The sequence below is a fragment of the Saccoglossus kowalevskii genome, chromosome 19 (genome assembly GCF_978046115.1).
Source record: "Saccoglossus kowalevskii chromosome 19, keSacKowa6.1, whole genome shotgun sequence".
Classification (NCBI taxonomy): Eukaryota; Metazoa; Hemichordata; class Enteropneusta; family Harrimaniidae; genus Saccoglossus; species Saccoglossus kowalevskii.
Window position 1 is genome coordinate 17,843,538 of NC_140659.1, and position 20,912 is coordinate 17,864,449.

Sequence of the window (20,912 nt, forward strand, 5' to 3'; positions counted from 1 at the left end):
AATCATACTCATCATGCACGATCTTAGTTGGAATGAACTTCGCGCCAAGTACCACACACATTAAAACAGAGAGGAGTATTGTCAACCAACAGTCAACCTCTCCGTTTTCCCAATCTTTATACCGTGCAGAAATAATCAACCTCGCTCCTGTGATTTGGTTATCAGAGACAATTATTGCAACCATCCGACATTGTGAGTAAGAACTCATTTCACTCAATTTCGTGTCACATTCACCCACCGGAATTCAACATCTTTCATAGTAACTCACATTGTTTATTCTGTCTAAAAGGTGTTCGCCCAATATGGGGCTCGAACCCATGACCCTGGGATGAACAGTCCCATGCTCTACCGACTGAGCTGGCTTTGCTGCTGATGAGAGTGTTTTTGCACCTCAATTAGTGACTTTGAGTAAATGTCGGACGATGATACGAAAAGAGTGTGCATGACTTTGTGTTTAAGCTAAACGAAAACAAATTCTGAATTTCTACAATAAAATTTGCTTCCATTTTTACCATTCCTGTAGCTGAAATCATACTCACCATGCACGATCTTAGTTGGAATGAACTTCGCGCCAAGTACCACACACATTAAAACAGAGAGGAGTATTGTCAACCAACAGTCAACCTCTCCGTTTTCCCAATCTTTATACCGTGCAGAAATAATCAACCTCACTCCTGTGATTTGGTTATCAGAGACAATTATTGCAACCATCCGACATTGTGAGTAAGAGCTCATTTCACTCAATTTCGTGTCACATTCACCCACCGGAATTCAACATCTTTCATCGTAACTCACATTGCTTATTCTGTCTAAAAGGTGTTCGCCCAACTTGGGGATCGAACCCACGACCCTGGGATTAAGAGTCCCATGCTCTACCGACTGAGCTAGCCGGGCTGCTGATGAGAGTGTTTTTACACCTCAATTAGCTACTTTGAGTAAATGTCGGACGATGATACGAAAAGAGTGTGCATGACTTTGTGTTTAAGCTAAACGAAAACAACTTCTGAATTTCAACAATAAAATTTGCTTCCATTTTTACCATTCCTGTATCTCAAATCATACTTACCATGCACGATCTTAGTTGGAATGAACTTCGCACCAAGTACCACACACATTAAAACAGAGAGGAGTATTGTCAACCAACAGTCAACCTCTCCGTTTTCCCAATCTTTATACCGTGCAGAAATAATCAACCTCACTCCTGTGATTTGGTTATCAGAGACAATTATTGCAACCATCCGACATTGTGAGTAAGAGCTCATTTCACTCAATTTCGTGTCACATTCACCCACCGGAATTCAACATCTTTCATCGTAACTCACATTGTTTATTCTGTCTAAAAGGTGTTCGCCCAATATGGGGCTCGAATCCACGACCCTGGTATGAATAGTACCATGCTCTACCGACTGAGCTAGCCGGGCTGCTGATGAGAGTGTTTTTGCACCTCAATTAGCGACTTTGAGTAAATGTCGGACGATGATACGAAAAGAGTGTGCATGACTTTGTGTTTAAGCTAAACGAAAACAACTTCTGAATTTCAACAATAAAATTTGCTTCCGTTTTTACTATTCCAGTAGCTCAAATCATACTCATCATGCACGATCTTAGTTGGAATGAACTTCGCGCCAAGTACCACACACATTAAAACAGAGAGGAGTATTGTCAACCAACAGTCAACCTCTCCGTGTTCCCAATCTTTATACCGTGCAGAAATAATCAACCTCGCTCCTGTGATTTGGTTATCAGAGACAATTATTGCAACCATCCGACATTGTGAGTAAGAACTCTTTTCACTCAATTTCGTGTCACATTCACCCACCGGAATTCAACATCTTTCATAGTAACTCACATTGTTTATTCTGTCTAAAAGGTGTTCGCCCAATATGGGGCTCGAACCCATGACCCTGGGATGAACAGTCCCATGCTCTACCGACTGAGCTGGCTTTGCTGCTGATGAGAGTGTTTTTGCACCTCAATTAGTGACTTTGAGTAAATGTCGGACGATGATACGAAAAGAGTGTGCATGACTTTGTGTTTAAGCTAAACGAAAACAAATTCTGAATTTCAACAATAAAATTTGCTTCCATTTTTACCATTCCTGTAGCTGAAATCATACTCACCATGCACGATCTTAGTTGGAATAAACTTCGCGCCAAGTACCACACACATTAAAACAGAGAGGAGTATTGTCAACCAACAGTCAACCTCTCCGTTTTCCCAATCTTTATACCGTGCAGAAATAATCAACCTCACTCCTGTGATTTGGTTATCAGAGACAATTATTGCAACCATCCGACATTGTGAGTAAGAGCTCATTTCACTCAATTTCGTGTCACATTCACCCACCGGAATTCAACATCTTTCATCGTAACTCACATTGCTTATTCTGTCTAAAAGGTGTTCGCCCAACGTGGGGCTCGAACCCACGACCCTGGGATTAAGAGTCCCATGCTCTACCGACTGAGCTAGCCGGGCTGCTGATGAGAGTGTTTTTACACCTCAATTAGCTACTTTGAGTAAATGTCGGACGATGATACGAAAAGACAGTGCATGACTTTGTGTTTAAGCTAAACGAAAACAACTACTGAATTTCAACAATAAAATTTGCTTCAGTTTTTACTATTACAGTAGCTCAAATTATACTCACCATGCACGATCTTAGGTGGAGGGAACTTCGCGCCAAGTACCACACACATTAAAACAGAGAGGAGTATTGTCAACCAACAGTCAACCTCTCCGTTTTCCGAATCTTAATACCATGCAGAAATAATCAACTTCGCTCCTGTGATTTGGTTGTCAGAGACAATTATTGCAGCCATCCGACATTGTGAGTAAGAACTCATTTCACTCAATTTCGTGTCACATTCACCCACCGGAATTCAACATCATTCACAGTAACTCACATTGTTTATTATGTCTAAAACATGTTCGCCAAACGTGGGGATCGAACCCACGACACTGGGATTAAGAGTCCCATGAGCTAGCCTGAGCTAGCCGGGCTGCTGATGAGAGTGTTTTTGCACCTCAATTAGCGACTTTGAGTAAATGTCGGACGATGATACGGAAAGAGTGTGCATGACTTTGTGTTTAAGCTAAACGAAAACAACTTCTGAATTTCAACAATAAAATTTGCTTCCATTTTTACCATTCCAGTAGCTCAAATCATACTCACCATGCACGATCTTAGTTGGAATGAACTTCGCGCCAATTACCACACACATTAAAACAGAGAGGAGTATAGTCAACCAAAAGTCAACCTCTCCGTTTTCACAATCTTAATACCGTGCAGAAATAATCAACCTCACTCCTGTGATTGGTTATCAGAGACAATTATTGCAACCATCCGACATTGTGAGTAAGAGCTCATTTCACTCAATTTCGTGTCGCATTCACCCACCGGAATTCAACATCTTTCATCGTAACTCACATTGTTTATTCTGTCTAAAAGGTGTTCGCCCAACGTGGGGCTCGAACCCACGACCCTGGGATTAAGAGTCCCATACTCTACCGACTGAGCTAGCCGGGCTGCTGATGAGAGTGTTTTTACACCTCAATTAGCGACTTTGAGTAAATGTCGGACGATGATACGAAAAGAGTGTGCATGACTTTGTGTTTAAGCTAAACGAAAATAACTTCTGAATTTCAACAACAAAATTTGCTTCCATTTTTACCATTCCTGTAGCTCAAATCATACTTACCATGCACGATCTTAGTTGGAATGAACTTCGCGCCAAGTACCACACACATTAAAACAGAGAGGAATATTGTCAACCAACAGTCAACCTCTCCGTTTTCCCAATCTTTATACCGTGCAGAAATAATCAACCTCGCTCCTGTGATTTGGTTATCAGAGACAATTATTGCAACCATCCGACATTGTGAGTAAGAACTCATTTCACTCAATTTCGTGTCACATTCACCCACCGCAATTCAACATCTTTCATCGTAACTCACATTGTTTATTCTGTCTAAAAGGTGTTCGCCCAATATGGGGCTCGAACCCACGACCCTGGTATGAATAGTACCATGCTCTACCGACTGAGCTAGCCGGGCTGCTGATGAGAGTGTTTTTGCACCTCAATTAGCGACTTTGAGTAAATGTCGGACGATGATACGAAAAGAGTGTGCATGACTTTGTGTTTAAGCTAAACGAAAACAACTTCCGAATTTCAACAATAAAATTTGCTTCCGTTTTTACTATTCCAGTAGCTCAAATCATACTCATCATGCACGATCTTAGTTGGAATGAACTTCGCGCCAAGTACCACACACATTAAAACAGAGAGGAGTATTGTCAACCAACAGTCAACCTCTCCGTTTTCCCAATCTTTATACCGTGCAGAAATAATCAACCTCGCTCCTGTGATTTGGTTATCAGAGACAATTATTGCAACCATCCGACATAGTGAGTAAGAACTCATTTCACTCAATTTCGTGTCACATTCACCCACCGGAATTCAACATCTTTCATAGTAACTCACATTGTTTATTCTGTCTAAAATGTGTTCGCCCAATATGGGGCTCGAACCCACGACCCTGGGATGAATAGTACCATGCTCTACATCGCTAGCCGGGCTGCTGATGAGAGTGTTTTTGCACCTCAATTAGAGACTTTGAGTAAATGTCGGACGATGATACGAAAAGACAGTGCATGACTTTGTGTTTAAGCTAAACGAAAACAACTACTGAATTTCAACAATAAAATTTGCTTCAGTTTTTACTATTACAGTAGCTCAAATCATACTCACCATGCACGATCTTAGGTGGAGGGAACTTCGCGCCAAGTACCACACACATTAAAACAGAGAGGAGTATTGTCGACCAACAGTCAACCTCTCGGTTTTCCGAATCTTAATACCATGCAGAAATAATCAACCTCACTCCTGTGATTTGGTTATCAGAGACAATTATTGCAACCATCCGACATTGTGAGTAAGAGCTCATTTCACTCAATTTCGTGTCACATTCACCCACCGGAATTTAACATCTTTCATCGTAACTCACGTTGTTTATTCTGTCTAAAAGGTGTTCGCGCAATATGGGGCTCGAACCCACGACCCTGGTATGAATAGTACCATGCTCTACCGACTGAGCTAGCCGGTCTGCTGATGAGAGTGTTTTTGCACCTCAATTAGAGACTTTGAGTAAATGTCGGACGATGATACGAAAAGAAAGTGCATGACTTTGTGTTTAAGCTAAACGAAAACAACTTCTGAATTTCAACAATAAAATTTGCTTCAGTTTTTACTATTACAGTAGCTCAAATCATACTCACCATGCACGATCTTAGGTGGAGGGAACTTCGCGCCAAGTACCACACACATTAAAACAGAGAGGAGTATTGTCAACCAACAGTCAACCTCTCCGTTTTCCCAATCTTTATACCGTGCAGAAATAATCAACCTCACTCCTGTGATTTGGTTATCAGAGACAATTATTGCAACCATCCGACATTGTGAGTAAGAGCTCATTTCACTCAATTTCGTGTCACATTCACCCACCGGAATTCAACATCTTTCATCGTAACTCACATTGTTTATTCTGTCTAAAAGGTGTTCGCCCAATATGGGGCTCGAACCCATGACCCTGGTATGAATAGTACCATGCTCTACCGACTGAGCTAGCCGGGCTGCTGATGAGAGTGTTTTTGCACCTCAATTAGCGACTTTGAGTAAATGTCGGACGATGATACGAAAAGAGTGTGCATAACTTTGTGTTTAAGCTAAACGAAAACAACTTCTGAATTTCAACAATAAAATTTGCTTCCGTTTTTACTATTCCAGTAGCTCAAATCATACTCACCATGCACGATCTTAGTTGGAATGAACTTCGCGCCAAGTACCACACACATTAAAACAGAGAGGAGTATTGTCAACCAACAGTCAACCTCTCCGTTTTCCCAATCTTTATACCGTGCAGAAATAATCAACCTCGCTCCTGTGATTTGGTTATCAGAGACAATTATTGCAACCATCCGACATTGTGAGTAAGAACTCATTTCACTCAATTTCGTGTCACATTCACCCACCGGAATTCAACATCTTTCATAGTAACTCACATTGTTTATTCTGTCTAAAAGGTGTTCGCCCAATATGGGGCTCGAACCCATGACCCTGGCATGAACAGTCCCATGCTCTACCGACTGAGCTAGCCGGGCTGCTGATGAGAGTGTTTTTGCACCTCAATTAGCGACTTTGAGTAAATGTCGGACGATGATACGAAAAGACAGTGCATGACTTTGTGTTTAAGCTAAACGAAAACAACTTCTGAATTTCAACAATAAAATTTGCTTCCGTTTTTAATATTACAGTAGCTCAAATCATACTCACCATGCACGATCTTAGGTGGAGGGAACTTCGCGCCAAGTACCACACACATTAAAACAGAGAGGAGTATTGTCAACCAACAGTCAACCTCTCCGTTTTCCGAATCTTAATACCATGCAGAAATAATCAACCTCGCTCCTGTGATTTGGTTATCAGAGACAATTATTGCAGCCATCCGACATTGTGAGTAAGAACTCATTTCACTCAAGTTCGTGTCACATTCACCCACCGGAATTCAACATCTTTTATCGTAACTCACATTGTTTATTCTGTCTAAAAGGTGTTCGCCCAACGTGGGGCTCGAACCCACGACCCTGGGATTAAGAGTCCCATGCTCTACCGACCGAGCTAGCCGGGCTGCTGATGAGAGTGATTTTACACCTCAATTAGCGACTTTGAGTAAATGCCGGACGATGATACGAAAAGAGTGTGCATGACTTTGTGTTTGAGCTAAACGAAAACAACTTCTGAATTTCAACAATAAAATTTGCTTTTTGGTTATCAGAGACAATTATTGCAACCATCCGACATTGTGAGTAAGGACTCATTCACTCAATTTCGTGTCACATTCACCCACCGGAATTCAACATCTTTCATAGTAACTCACATTGTTTATTCTGTCTAAAAGGTGTTCGCCCAATATGGGGCTCGAACCCACGAATCTGGGATGAATAGTACCATGCTCTACCTAGCTAGCCGGGCTGCTGATGAGAGTGTTTTTGCACCTCAATTAGAGACTTTGAGTAAATGTCGGACGATGATACGAAAAGAGTGTGCATGACTTTATGTTTAAGCGAAACAAAAACAACTTCTGAATTTCAACAATAAAATTTGCTTCCGTTTTTACTATTCCAGTAGCTCAAATCATACTCACCATGCACGATCTTAGTTGGAATGAACTTCGCGCCAAGTACCACACACATTAAAACAGAGAGGAGTATTGTCAACCAACAGTCAACCTCTCCGTTTTCCCAATCTTTATACCGTGCAGAAATAATCAACCTCGCTCCTGTGATTTGGTTATCAGAGACAATTATTGCAACCATCCGACATTGTGAGTAAGAACTCATTTCACTCAATTTCGTGTCACATTCACCCACCGGAATTCAACATCTTTCATAGTAACTCACATTGCTTATTCTGTCTAAAAGGTGTTCGCCCAATATGGGGCTCGAACCCATGACCCTGGGATGAACAGTCCCATGCTCTACCGACTGAGCTAGCCGGGCTGCTGATGAGAGTGTTTTTGCACCTCAATTAGCGACTTTGAGTAAATGTCGGACGATGATACGAAAAGACAGTGCATGACTTTGTGTTTAAGCTAAACGAAAACAACTTCTGAATTTCAACAATAAAATTTGATTCCATTTTTACCATTCCAGTAGTTCAAATCGTACTCACCATGCACGATCTTTGTTGGAGGGAACTTCGCGCCAAGTACCACACATTAAAACAGAGAGGAGTATTGTCAACCAACAGTCAACCTCTCCGTTTTCCGAATCTTAATACCGTGCAGAAATAATCAACCTCGCTCCTGTGATTTGGTTATCAGAGACAATTATTGGCTGCTGATGGAAGTGATTTTGCACCTCAATTAGCGACTTTGAGTAAATGTCGGACGATGATACGAAAAGAGTGTGCATGACTTTCTGTTTAAGCTAAACGAAAACAACTTCTGAATTTCAACAATAAAATTTGATTCCATTTTTACCATTCCAGTAGCTCAAATCGTACTCACCATGCATGATCTTTGTTGGAGGAAACTTCGCGCCAAGTACCACACATTAAAACAGAGAGGAGTATTGTCAACCAACAGTCAACCTCTCCGTTTTCCGAATCTTAATACCGTGCAGAAATAATCAACCTCGCTCCTGTGATTTGGTTATCAGAGACAATTATTGCAACCACCCGACATTGTGAGTAAGAACTCATTTCACTCAATTTCGTGTCACATTCACCCACCGGAATTCAACATCTTTCATCGTAACTCACATTGTTTATTCAGCCTAAAAGGTGTTCGCCCAACGCGGGGATCGAACCCACGACCCTGGGATTCAGAGTTCCATGCTCTACCGACTGAGCTAGCTCGAAGTTCATTCCAACTAAGATCGTGCATGGTAAGTATGATTTGAGCTACTGGAATGGTAAAAATGGAAGCAAATTTTATTGTTGAAATTCAGAAGTTGTTTTCGTTTAGCTTAAACACAAAGTCATGCACACTCTTTTCGTATCATCGTCCGACATTTACTCAAAGTCGCTAATTGAGGTGCAAAAACACTATCACCAGCAGCCCGGCTATCTCAGTCGGTAGAGCATGGGACTCTTAATCCCATGATCGTGGGTTAGAGCCCCACGTTGGGCGAACACATTTTAGACAGAATAAACAATGTGAGTTACGATCAAAGATGTTGAATTCCGGTGCGTGAATGTGACACGAAATTGAGTGAAATGAGTTCTTACTCACAATGTCGGATGGTTGCAATAATTGTCTCTGATAACCAAATCACAGGAGCGAGGTTGATTATTTCTGCACGGTATTAAGATTCGGAAAACGGAGAGGTTGACTTTTGGTTGACTATACTCCTCTCTGTTTTAGTGTGTGTGGTAATTGGCGCGAAGTTCATTCCAACTAAGATCGTGCATGGTGAGTATGATTTGAGCTACTGGAATGGTAAAAATGGAAGCTAATTTTATTGTTGAAATTCAGAAGTTGTTTTCGTTTAGCTTAAACACAAAGTCATGCACACTCTTTCCGTATCATCGTCCGACATTTACTCAAAGTCGCTAATTGAGGTGCAAAAACACTCTCATCAGCAGCCCGGCTAGCTCAGGCTAGCTCATGGGACTCTTAATCCCAGGGTCGTGGGTTCGAGCCCCACGTTGGGCGAACACATTTTAGACAGAATAAACAATGTGAGTTACGATAAAAGATGTTGAATTCCGGTGGGTGAATGTGACACGAAATTGAGTGAAATGAGTTCTTACTCACAATGTCGGATGGTTGCAATAATTGTCTCTGATAACCAAATCACAGGAGCGAGGTTGATTATTTCTGCACGGTATAAAGATTGGGAAAACGGAGAGGTTGACTGTTGGTTGACAATACTCCTCTCTGTTTTAATGTGTGTGGTACTTGGCGCGAAATTCCCTCCAACAAAGATCGTGCATGGTGAGTACGATTTGAGCTACTGGAATGGTAAAAATGGAAGCAAATTTTATTGTTGAAATTCAGAAGTTGTTTTCGTTTAGCTTAAACACAAAGTCATGCACACGCTTTTCCTATCATCGTCCGACATTTACTCAAAGTCGCTAATTTAGGTACAAAAGCACTATCATCAGCAGCCCGGCTAGCTCAGTCGGTAGAGCATGGGACTCTTAATCCCAGGGTTCGAGTCCCACGTTGGGCGAACATATTTTAGACTGAATAAACAATGTGAGTTACAATAAAAGATGTTGATTTCCGGTGGGTGAATGTGACACGAAATTGAGTGAAATGAGTTCTTACTCACAATGTCGGATGGTTGCAATAATTGTCTCTGATAACCAAATCACAGGAGCGAGGTTGATTATTTCTGCACGGTATTAAGATTCGGAAAACGGAGAGGTTGACTGTTGGTTGACAATACTCCTCTCTGTTTTAATGTGTGTGGTACTTGGCGCGAAGTTCCCTCCACCTAAGATCGTGTATGGTAAGTATGATTTGAGCTACTGGAATGGTAGAAATGGAAGCAAATTTTATTGTTGAAATTCAGAAGTTGTTTTTGTTTAGCTTAAACACAAAGTCATGCACTGTCTTTTCGTATCATCGTCTGACTGTTGCGGGCGCTACCCTTAATTCTTTACTCAGAATGATAATAGCTGTAATTTCGTAGTCTTCACGAATTTTATTTTTGCAGTCTATACCATCCAGTTAAACTACAGTACAAAAGTACACATAAAACTTGAACAACGTCGTAATGAACATGCACATTTTGAATCATCAAATACAAATCCATAAAATACAAAGAATCAAACACAATTGTAATGTCGGCACCAATAGATATTAATCATTTCTATCGCTACTAGAAAATACATTTAAATTAAGTATTCACCTAGATTTCGGGGCAAACTGATAGAGCCCGGTCTTTAAATGGCTGCCATATTTACGTTGACGGCATTTCTACTCCAGTGCATAACAAACAAACAATTGTAATAGAGGGCGCTGTAGAGGAATTCCTAGATTTACCGTACGACGGTAGCAACACTCCTCTCTGCAAATGGGTAATTTATCGTACATTTGCACTCATGCCAAACTTTATAATATCTATATCAAACTATGTCTATAATAATAATTGCTCTTGAAATTCAAGTAAGAGTTCACAAAATAACATCAACAATAAAGGTAACAATTTAACTGTACTCAATGTTATTCATAGGCCCAATTAGTCTTCATCAACAGCAAGGAGCAGTACAAGCTTGTGGATTGGTCTGTCCACTATGGAACTGGCAGTAGTAAGCTGTACTTTGCGTACCAAACCATCTTTCCCAGGATACACTGCTGTCACTCTGCCAAGACACCAGAAGTTACGTGGTACATTATCTTCCTTGATAACCCAATTTCAGATTGTACTCTGATGTGGTCCACTTTGGCTTTTGCTGTAGTGTATGCAGATTCTTTTCTCCATCGGTTCCAAAATTCATTGGTTAAGTGCTGTACTCTTTTCCATCTATGTGTTGAGTACATATCAGCCTTCTGGAAGTTGCCTGGTGGGGGAAGAAGTATTCTGGTCTTCATCGTTAACAAATGGTTTGGTGTCAGAGGTTCTGGAGAATCGGATTCACTCAGCTGATTGAGAGTAATTGGTCTTGAATTTACGATGTTCTGCACTTCGGCCATAAATGTGCGAAAGGATTCATCATCCAGCTGTGGACCTGCCTGATAGATGAGGGGTTCCAGAACACTTCGAACAGTCCTTATTTGTCTCTCCCAAATTCCTCCCATGTGACTACTGCTGGGAACATTGAATTTAAACTCAATCCAATCACACCTCTGACCTAGCAAGAAATCAGCCATTTTCTTCTGATCAATCTCTTTCAGGCTCTTAATCATTTCATTGTGTGTTCCAACGATGTTAGTGCCACAATCTGCTCTCAGCTGCCTAATAGTTCCACGGATGCTAACAAATCTTCTCACCGCATTGATGAAAAAATTGGTATCTAGAGAGTTGACAGTCTCCAGATGAATTGCCTTGGATGCCATGCACACAAAAACTACACCATATCTCTTCAACTGGCTCCTCCTCTCCTTGATTAAGAATGGTCCAAAAAGATCTACACCTGAATATGTGAATGGTGGGGCTTCCTTTATGCGGTCACTTGGAAGGTCTCCCATTTTCTGAGTTTGGGGTGCTCTTCTGAACTTCCTACATGTGACACACTGATTGATCAATTTAGACACTGTATATGAGCCACTGATGATCCAATATCCATGCTGTCGGATGTAGTTGTGGGTACAGCCTCTTCCCATATGATTGATTTGTTCATGGAAGTGTCGCACTATTAGTGTTGTTATGTGAATATTCTTGGGTAAGATGACTGGATGTTTAATTTCAAAGGGCTGGCAGGATTTCTGTATTCTACCTCCAACTCTCAGCAAACCCTGGTCATCTATGAATGGATTCAGTTTATATATAGTGCTGGATTTTCTGAACTGTATATTTCGTGCCTTTAGTTGGTTTCTAGATTGTGGGTTACCCACTAGCTTCAATTCCTTCAGTATCTGTATTTCTTTCTGAAAGGCTCTACTTTGGACCTCTCGTATTATGGCTTTTTCACCTTCTGCGAGATCCTGTACAGTTAAGGGTGTATTAGATTCTGACATGACATCTGTGAGATCTAACTTTCTATTTATGGTTTTGGTGGCTCTCAACATTTTTGCCTTAAGACATAGACAATTAGCGGCTGCTCGTTTAGATGCGTCCCATGATGAGTACTGATCAAAGTGGTTGATCAATTGACCATCTGAACAGGCTGTGAGTGAATTAGTCTTCAATACCGTGGAAGTTCTCTTCATTTCTCTCCTCATCTCTTCTTCTGTGTCACTGGTACACTCGTATCGAAATTCTGTTGCAGATAGGGACTTATCATTCCATAGAAAATCTGGTCCAGTTAACCAGTTAGAATCTTCGATAAGTTGCCTGGCAGTTATCCCTCTGCTAGCGTCATCACTTGGGTTTGAGGCAGTGTTAACATACTTCCATGCATCTGGAGAAGTCAACTCTCGTATCTGCTGGACCCTGTTGGCGACATAGGTGTGAAAACGTTTGGATTTATTATTTATGTATCCAAGAACAACTTTACTATCTACCCAAAAATACTTTTTCACATCTTTAAACTGTAGTGCTGTGGTGATGTAGTGACTCATTCTTGCAGATAAAACTGCTGCTGTCAGCTCAAGGCGAGGGATGGTGATTTGTTTGTTGAGTGGTGTGACTCTGGCCTTTCCTATGACGAAAGAACAGTATACTTCGTCATCCTGGTTGATTTGTCTCAAATATGTGCTCTGTCCATAACCTGTTTCCCTGGCATCAGAGAAGTAATGAAGCTCTATTCTCTTGACTTCACCAAAGTTGTTAGGTTTATAGCAACTGTTTACCTTCAAACTCTGTAACACAAGAATGTCAGTTCTCTACTGTATCCATTTCATTCTGAGGTCTTCAGTGATGGGATCATCCCAATCAACATTATTTCTACATAATTCTTGCAAGATGATCTTTCCAGTTAGGATTGCTGGGGCTGCAAAACCTAAAGGATCATACATTGAGCAGATGGTAGCAAGAATACCTCTGCGAGTAAGTGGTAAGTCGCGCAATAATATTCTAAATTGGAAAAAGTCACCCTCCACGACCCATGTCACTCCTAATGCTCTTTCTACAGGTAAGAGGTCTGTTTGAAGGTTTACTTCCATCAAACTTGACGCACGAGCTTCAGGAGGTATTGCATCCAGCACTTCTCTCTTGTTTGAGATCCACTTGTGCAGTTTCAACCCAGCTTTAGCACAAATATCAATACTATTGTTAACAAGGGCGATGGCTTTGCTTACATCTGAAACTGACTTTAACCCATCGTCTACATAAAAGTCATCTCTGATAAAGCTAGCTGCTTCTTCACCAAATTCCTCCTCTCCATCATCTGCTGCTCTCTTCAGACCAAAGTTGGCACATCCTGGTGAACTGGCTGCACCAAATAAGTGTACAGTCATTTTGTACTCAGACAATTCCTTGTCCAAGTCACCATCTTTCCACCATAAGAAGCGTAACAGATCCCTATCATTTGGAGTGACATGAAACTGGTGGAACATACCCTGGATGTCTGCCATCACTGCCACCTCTTCTTTTCTGAAGCGACTTAAGACCCCAACTAGACCATTGGTAAGATCAGGTCCTTGGAGGAGACAGTCATTAAGAGATATGCCCTCATATCTTGCAGAGCAATCAAAAACCACACGGATCTTATCAGGTTTTTTGGGGTGATACACACCTGTATGTGGTACATAATTCACCCTGCCATCTACATTCTGTTGATCTCCAGGAACTTCTTCAGCACAGTTGGTTAGGATATCTTCCATAAATGTGAAGTAATCTTTCTTGTATTTCTAATTTCTTTGCAATCGTCTTTTGAGTTGTAATGTTCTTTTTACAGCTAATGGTTTGTTGTTTGGAAGTCGAAGATTATTGTACTTCAGTGGAAGGGGCATGTCATAGTGACCATCCTCTCTCTTGATGATATTGTCAGAGAGGCACCTGATGAACTTATGATCATTAACTGACAGAGATTCTTGTTTGTGTTTATGTTCAATAAAGTCCCGTTCAAACATATGTTGAACCTGTTGTGTACTCACCATTTCCTTTGAGGTTGACTGAACTACCAATCTGTTAACTAATTTCGGCTTATTTGCAGGCATGGCTGTAAGCTGACTCGCTGCATTTGTTTCTGTGGTCACAATGCGGTTTGACACAACATTGTTTTCTGAATTTGAACAAATTGTTCCAACTATTCCCCATCCTAGTAGAGACCTTTGGCCATATGGATGATCTTCATCGCCAGCTATGATATTTCTAGGTCTTACAGCCGATGGAACATTGTTATCTATTAATATTCCAACCTTAACTTGAGGCATGATTGGAGGTATCTTATCAGCAATTCTTTGTAGATGGTTCCACTTCATTGCCACCTCTGAACTTGGGATTTGGTGTCTCTCTGCTGGAACATGGTCTCTGGTGTAGGATGTTGGCACTGGTATTACAACTTTTCTGTCGTAACTAAGAATCTCTAAATCCCTTATCTTCTTAGCTGAAACAACTGCACCATTCATTTACATTGTTGACAGTGTCAGTTCAGTATCATGCCCTATGATTCTAAGTTGTTTCTGAAGTTCTTTTGAGATGAAACAGGTATTGCTCTGTGGATCTAGAACACAATATTGTAAAATTTCTCTGTTGGGATTAACTTTGCTTCGTACCCATACAGGTACAATCATGGAGTTGTCAGTTGTCTGTCCTTCTCTGTTACATACAGAAATGCAATGACTTACACTGGTAGTACGGTTTTCATCATAGTGAAGAGCTGTCAAATGTTTTTTTGAACATTTCTTACAATCAACTCTGGATGTACATGCTCTCCCGTTGTGTTCTTTAGTCATCCCACAAGCATAGCACAGACCTTCTGTCTTGAAGAATTGTTTTCGTTCTCTTCTGTGAAGATTCATCAGTTTGTCACAGTCATCAATATGGTGCTGTTCTTTGCAAAAAGGGCACTTCAGATCTTCATTACCACTGATTACATTTGTAGTAAATGTTCTAGCTTTCACTTGGTTCCCTCCCCTGCTGGTGTTTTTGCTTTCTCTATTGAAAACAGAAGATTCCTTCCAGTCTTTCACTTCAGGTTCAAAAGCAGGTATGTTTGCTTCTTTTGCCTTTTCTTTCACAAATAATGCAAACCGCTCAAAGGTTGGAAAACATACACTGCTAACACTGGCATGTGTAATACGTCTCCATTGGTTTTCTATATAAGTAGGAATTTTAGCTACCAGCTTTGCATTTTCTTGTGGGTAATCCAAGACACCAAAATCATGTATTGTTCACTTTGCTGCAACAACTTCATTTAACATATCAGAAAATCTTCGGAGTCCAACGGAGTCACGTGGTTGGATCCTTGGTGATGATGCAAGCTTATCTATGAATGCCTTGGCAATCACTGTATTGTTACCATACCTGTCCTTCAACTCTGTTTTGGCTTGTACAAATGCCTCTTCAGTTTGGAGCAAGAGGTAGCTATTAACCATTGCTTTGGACTCACCAGACAGATGTTGGCTCAACAAATTTAATCTTTCAACCACTGAGGGGGCCTTTGACTCAATCAGAGACTTGAAAGAGGACTCCCATGAGGGAAACTGGAGTGGGTTTCCACTGAAAATTTCTAATTTGACTTGAGGAAGCCTAAATGAGTCCACCAACTGTTTCATAGCATCAGTGACTTCATTCGCAAGTGGGTTTGGAACACTGCTCACCGTGGCCCTGGCATCCTTGTTTTCTACTTTCTTGTTTACCTTTGCTTCCATTTTTGGTGACAAAATTAATGCACAGTTCGGATCGTGTACTGAAGGAACATGGCTGTAATCAACACTGCTGGCTGTACAACTAGTAGTTTGCATAGCCCTTTGTGCTTCTGTATTATTTGATTGTGAGTGTTGTTCATCCATCTCTGGATGCGAATTCAAAAATCAGTACATATCTTCATCCTTATTGGCTGGCAGTATGCCACTCAAATTCTGACTTCCTTCATCAGATCTGTCTACTTCATATATCACTTCTTGCTGTGCCTGATTTTCAGCAAGTTTCTTATGTAACTTTAATTCTTCAATCCTCCTTCTATGTTCTAGCTCCTCTCTTTCTAGCTGTTTTTCCTTTTGTGCAAACGCTAGCTGCACTCTCAATGCAGCTTCCTGTTTCTTAAGTTCCAGTTTCATTGACCTGACACTGGAAGTTGTACGGTTGCTATGGCTACTAATTTTAGTTTTCTGTGAACTTGATTTGAGTGATTCAGGGTTTAGCATTTCCATATCAATACGATGTTGAATTTCTACTTTTATGTCATCATCAAATTTATGCCATTCCAAAAAGTCCTGTTGTTTCTGTTTTGTGAATGCAGCAATTTCTTCCTGCTTTTCCAACAATTCAGCAAGTTCATCATAAAGTTCACTTATGTCTTGCCATGCTATCTGTGCAACTAACAGCTTTTGTTTAAGTGCTCGGGTATCTTCAAATCCCTTTTGCATAATGGCATTTCTTTTGGCTTTACTAAGTTCAGATTTCTTTGCTTTCAAATCTCTTCTAAGAATGTTGAATCTGAGCTCCTTACCTTTCAGTGTTAAAGTCCGCGTCCGCGTCCCATTGACACTTGCTGCTTGATCTCTGTCTTCATCGACTGGAGATTGACCTTCAAGCTGAACTTCTGTGTCCTCGGACATTTCTAGTTTACTGTTGCGGGCGCTACCCTTAATTCTTTACTCAGAATGATAATAGCTGTAATTTCGTAGTCTTCACGAATTTTATTTTTGCAGTCTATACCATCCAGTTAAACTACAGTACAAAAGTACACATAAAACTTGAGCAACGTCGTAATGAACATGCACATTTTGAATCATCAAATACAAATCCATAAAATACAAAGAATCAAACACAATTGTAATGTCGGCACCAATAGATATTAATCATTTCTATCGCTACTAGAAAATACATTTAAATTAAGTATTCACCTAGATTTCGGGGCAAACTGATGGAGTCTTTAAATGGCTGCCATATTTACGTTGACGGCATTTCTATTCCAGTGCATAACAAACAAACAATTGTAATAGAGGGCGCTGTAGAGGAATTCCTAGATTTACCGTACGACAGTAGCAACACCGACATTTACTCAAAGTCGCTAATTGAGGTGCAAAAACACTCTCATCAGCAGCCCGGCTAGCTCAGTCGGTAGAGCATGGGGCTCTTAATCCCAGGGTCTTGGGTTCGAGCCCCACGTTGGGTGAACACATTTTAGACAGAATAAACAATGTGAGTTACGATAAAAAAAGTTGAATTCCGGTGCGTGAATGTGACACGAAATTGAGTGAAATGAGTTCTTACTCACAATGTCGGATGGTTGCAATAATTGTCTCTGATAACCAAATCACAGGAGCGAGGTTGATTATTTCTGCACCGTATTAAGATTCGGAAAACGGAGAGGTTTACTGCTGCTTGACAATCCTCCTCTCTGTTTTAATGTGTGTGGTACTTGGCGCGAAGTTCCCTCCAACAAAGATCGTGCATGGTGAGTACGATTTGAGCTACTGGAATGGTAAAAATGGAACCAAATTTTATTGTTGAAAGTCAGAAGTTGTTTTCGTTTAGCTTAAACACAAAGTCATGCACACTCTTTTCGTATCATCGTCCGACATTTACTCAAAGTCGCTAATTGAGGTGCAAAAACACTATCACCAGCAGCCCGGCTATCTCAGTCGGTAGAGCATGGGACTCTTAATCCCATGATCGTGGGTTAGATCCCCACGTTTGGCGAACACATTTTAGACAGAATAAACAATGTGAGTTACGATAAAAGATGTTGAATTCCGGTGCGTGAATGTGACACGAAATTGAGTGAAATGAGTTCTTACTCACAATGTCGGATGGTTGCAATAATTGTCTCTGATAACCAAATCACAGGAGCGAGGTTGATTATTTCTGCACGGTATTAAGATTCGGAAAACGGAGAGGTTGACTTTTGGTTGACTATACTCCTCTCTGTTTTAATGTGTGTGGTACTTGGCGCGAAGTTCATTCCAACTAATATCGTGCATGGTGAATATGATTTGAGCTACTGGAATGGTAAAAATGGAAGCAAATTTTATTGTTGAAATTCAGAAGTTGTTTTCGTTTAGCTTAAACACAAAGTCATGCACACTCTTTCCGTATCATCGTCCGACATTTACTCAAAGTAGCTAATTGAGGTGCAAAAACACTCTCATCAGCAGCCCGGCTAGCTCAGGCTAGCTCATGAGACTCTTAATCCCAGGGTCGTGGGTTCGAGCCCCACGTTGGGCGAACACATTTTAGACAGAATAAACAATGTGAGTTACGATAAAAGATGTTGAATTCCGGTGGGTGAATGTGACACGAAATTGAGTGAAATGAGTTCTTACTCACAATGTCGGATGGTTGCAATAATTGTCTCTGATAACTAAATCACAGGAGCGAGGTTGATTATTTCTGCACGGTATTAAGATTCGGAAAACGGAGAGGTTGACTGTTGGTTGACAATACTCCTCTCTGTTTTAATGTGTGTGATACTTGGCGCGAAGTTCCCTCCAACAAAGATCGTGCATAGTGAGTACGATTTGAGCTACTGGAATGGTAAAAATGGAACCAAATTTTATTGTTGAAATTCAGAAGTTGTTTTCGTTTAGCTTAAACACAAAGTCATGCACACTCTTTTCGTATCATCGTCCGACATTTACTCAAAGTCGCTAATTGAGGGGCAAAAACACTCTCATCAGCAGCCCGGCTAGCTCATTCGGTAGAGCATGGGACTCTCAATTCCAAATTTTATTGTTGAAATTCAGAAGTTGTTTTCGTTTAGCTTAAACACAAAGTCATGCACACTCTTTTCGTATCATCGTCCGACATTTACTCAAATTCGCTAATTGAGGTGCAAAAACACTCTCACCAGCAGCCCGGCTAGCTCAGTCGGTAGAGCATGGTACTCTTAATTCCAGGGTAGTGGGTTCGAGCCCCACGTTGGGCGAACACCTTTTAGACTGAATAAACAATGTGAGTTACGATAAAAGATGTTGAATTCCGGTGGGTGAATGTGACACGAAATTGAGTGAAATGAGTTCTTACTCACAATGTCGGATGGTTGAAATAATTGTCTCTGATAACCAAATCACAGGAGCAAGGTTGATTATTTCTGCACGGTATTAAGATTGGGAAAACGGAGAGGTTGACTGTTGGTTGACAATACTCCTCTCCGTTTTAATGTGTGTTGTACTTGGCGCGAAGTTCCCTTCAACTAAGATCATGCATGGTGAGTATGATTTGAGCTACTGGAATGGTAAAAATAGAAGCAAATTTTATTGTTGAAATTCAGAAGTTGTTTTCGTTTAGCTTAAACACAAAGTCATGCACACTCTTTTTGTATCATCGTCCGACATTTACTCAAATTCGCTAATTGAGGTGCAAAAACACTCTCATCAGCAGCCCGGCTAGCTCAGTCAGTAGACCATGGGACTCTCAATTCCAGGGTCGTGGGTTCGAGCCCCACGTTGGGCGAACACCTTTTAGACTGAATAAACAATGTGAGTTACGATAAAAGATGTTGAATTCCGGTGGGTGAATGTGACACGAAATTGAGTGAAATGAGTTTTTACTCACAATGTCGGATGGTTGCAATAATTGTCTCTGATAACCAAATCACAGGAGCGAGGTTGATTATTTCTGCACGGTATTAAGATTCGGAAAACGGAGAGGTTGACTGTTGGTTGACTATACTCCTCTCTGTTTTAATGTGTGTGGTACTTGGCGCGACGTTCCCTCCAACTAAGATCGTGCATTGTGAGTATGATTTGAGCTACTGGAATGGTGAAAACGGAATCAAATTTTATTGTTGAAATTCAGAAGTTGTTTTCGTTTAGCTTAAACACAAAGTCATGCACACTGTTTTCGTATCATCGTCCGACATTTATTCAAAGTCGCTAATTTATGTGCAAAAACACTCTCACCAGCAGCTCGCCCAGCTCAGTCGGTAGAGCATGGGACTATTAATCCCAGGGTCGTGGGTTCGAGCCCCACGTCGGGCGAATATATTTTAGACAGAATAAACAACGTGAGTTACGATAAAAGAAGTTGAATTTCGGTGGGTGAATGTGACACGAAATTGAGTGAAGTGGGTTCTTACTCACAATGTCGAATGGTTGCAATTATTGTCTCTGATAACCAAATCACAAGAGCGAGGTTGATTATTTCTGCACGGTATAACGATTGGGAAAACGGAGAGGTTGACTGTTGGTTGACAATACTCCTCTCTGTTTTAATGTGTGTGGTACTTGGCGCGACGTTCCCTCCAACTAAGATCGTGCATGGTGAGTATGATTTGAGCTACTGGAATGGTAAAAACGGAATCAAATTTTATTGTTGAAATTCAGAAGTTGTTTTCGTTTAGCTAAAACACAAAGTCATGCACACTATTTTCGTATCATCGTCCGATATTTACTCAAAGTCGCTAATTTATGTGCAAAAACACTCTCATCAGCAGCTCGGCTATCTCAGTCGGTAGAGCATGGGACTCTTAATCCCAGGGTCGTGGGTTCGAGCCCCACGTCGGGCGAACACATTTTAGACAGAATAAACAACGTGAGTTACGATAAAAGATGTTGATTTTCGGTGGGTGAATGTGACACGAAATTGAGTGAAATGGGTTCTTACTCACAATGTCGGATGGTTGCAATTACTGTCTCTGATAACCAAATCACAGGAGCGAGGTTGATTATTTCTGCACGGTATAAAGATTGGG

At 40.9% G+C, this 20,912-nt stretch overlaps 2 protein-coding genes and 11 non-coding genes across 13 annotated transcripts; 3 read left to right on the top strand and 10 right to left on the bottom strand.

Annotated features, from left to right (window-relative positions):
* Positions 1-821: 821 nt before the first annotated feature.
* On the bottom strand, positions 822-894 carry TRNAK-CUU (transfer RNA lysine (anticodon CUU)). Its single transcript has one exon. It is a non-coding gene; the product is annotated as a tRNA-Lys (tRNA).
* Positions 895-1,348: 454 nt separating this feature from the next.
* On the bottom strand, positions 1,349-1,421 carry TRNAN-AUU (transfer RNA asparagine (anticodon AUU)). The gene has a single exon. It is a non-coding gene; the product is annotated as a tRNA-Asn (tRNA).
* Positions 1,422-2,402: 981 nt separating this feature from the next.
* On the bottom strand, positions 2,403-2,475 carry TRNAK-CUU (transfer RNA lysine (anticodon CUU)). The gene has a single exon. It is a non-coding gene; the product is annotated as a tRNA-Lys (tRNA).
* A 978-nt stretch (positions 2,476-3,453) lies between these two features.
* Positions 3,454-3,526, bottom strand: TRNAK-CUU (transfer RNA lysine (anticodon CUU)). The gene has a single exon. It is a non-coding gene; the product is annotated as a tRNA-Lys (tRNA).
* A 454-nt stretch (positions 3,527-3,980) lies between these two features.
* TRNAN-AUU (transfer RNA asparagine (anticodon AUU)) lies at positions 3,981-4,053 on the bottom strand. Its single transcript has one exon. It is a non-coding gene; the product is annotated as a tRNA-Asn (tRNA).
* A 1,504-nt stretch (positions 4,054-5,557) lies between these two features.
* Positions 5,558-5,630, bottom strand: TRNAN-AUU (transfer RNA asparagine (anticodon AUU)). The gene has a single exon. It is a non-coding gene; the product is annotated as a tRNA-Asn (tRNA).
* Positions 5,631-6,611: 981 nt separating this feature from the next.
* Positions 6,612-6,684, bottom strand: TRNAK-CUU (transfer RNA lysine (anticodon CUU)). The gene has a single exon. It is a non-coding gene; the product is annotated as a tRNA-Lys (tRNA).
* Positions 6,685-8,344: 1,660 nt separating this feature from the next.
* Positions 8,345-8,419, bottom strand: TRNAQ-CUG (transfer RNA glutamine (anticodon CUG)). The gene has a single exon. It is a non-coding gene; the product is annotated as a tRNA-Gln (tRNA).
* Positions 8,420-10,866: 2,447 nt separating this feature from the next.
* LOC146730557 (uncharacterized) lies at positions 10,867-12,729 on the bottom strand. Its single transcript, XM_085493721.1, has one exon. It carries the CDS (start codon positions 12,727-12,729, stop codon positions 10,867-10,869), a length of 1,863 nt encoding a protein of 620 aa, XP_085349847.1.
* Positions 12,730-12,993: 264 nt separating this feature from the next.
* On the bottom strand, positions 12,994-13,932 carry LOC146730558 (uncharacterized). The gene has a single exon (XM_085493722.1). The coding sequence runs from the start codon at positions 13,930-13,932 to the stop codon at positions 12,994-12,996; it is 939 nt and encodes a 312-aa protein (XP_085349848.1).
* A 5,667-nt stretch (positions 13,933-19,599) lies between these two features.
* Positions 19,600-19,672, top strand: TRNAE-CUC (transfer RNA glutamic acid (anticodon CUC)). Its single transcript has one exon. It is a non-coding gene; the product is annotated as a tRNA-Glu (tRNA).
* A 454-nt stretch (positions 19,673-20,126) lies between these two features.
* Positions 20,127-20,199, top strand: TRNAN-AUU (transfer RNA asparagine (anticodon AUU)). Its single transcript has one exon. It is a non-coding gene; the product is annotated as a tRNA-Asn (tRNA).
* A 454-nt stretch (positions 20,200-20,653) lies between these two features.
* Positions 20,654-20,726, top strand: TRNAK-CUU (transfer RNA lysine (anticodon CUU)). Its single transcript has one exon. It is a non-coding gene; the product is annotated as a tRNA-Lys (tRNA).
* The last annotated feature ends 186 nt before the right edge of the window (positions 20,727-20,912 follow it).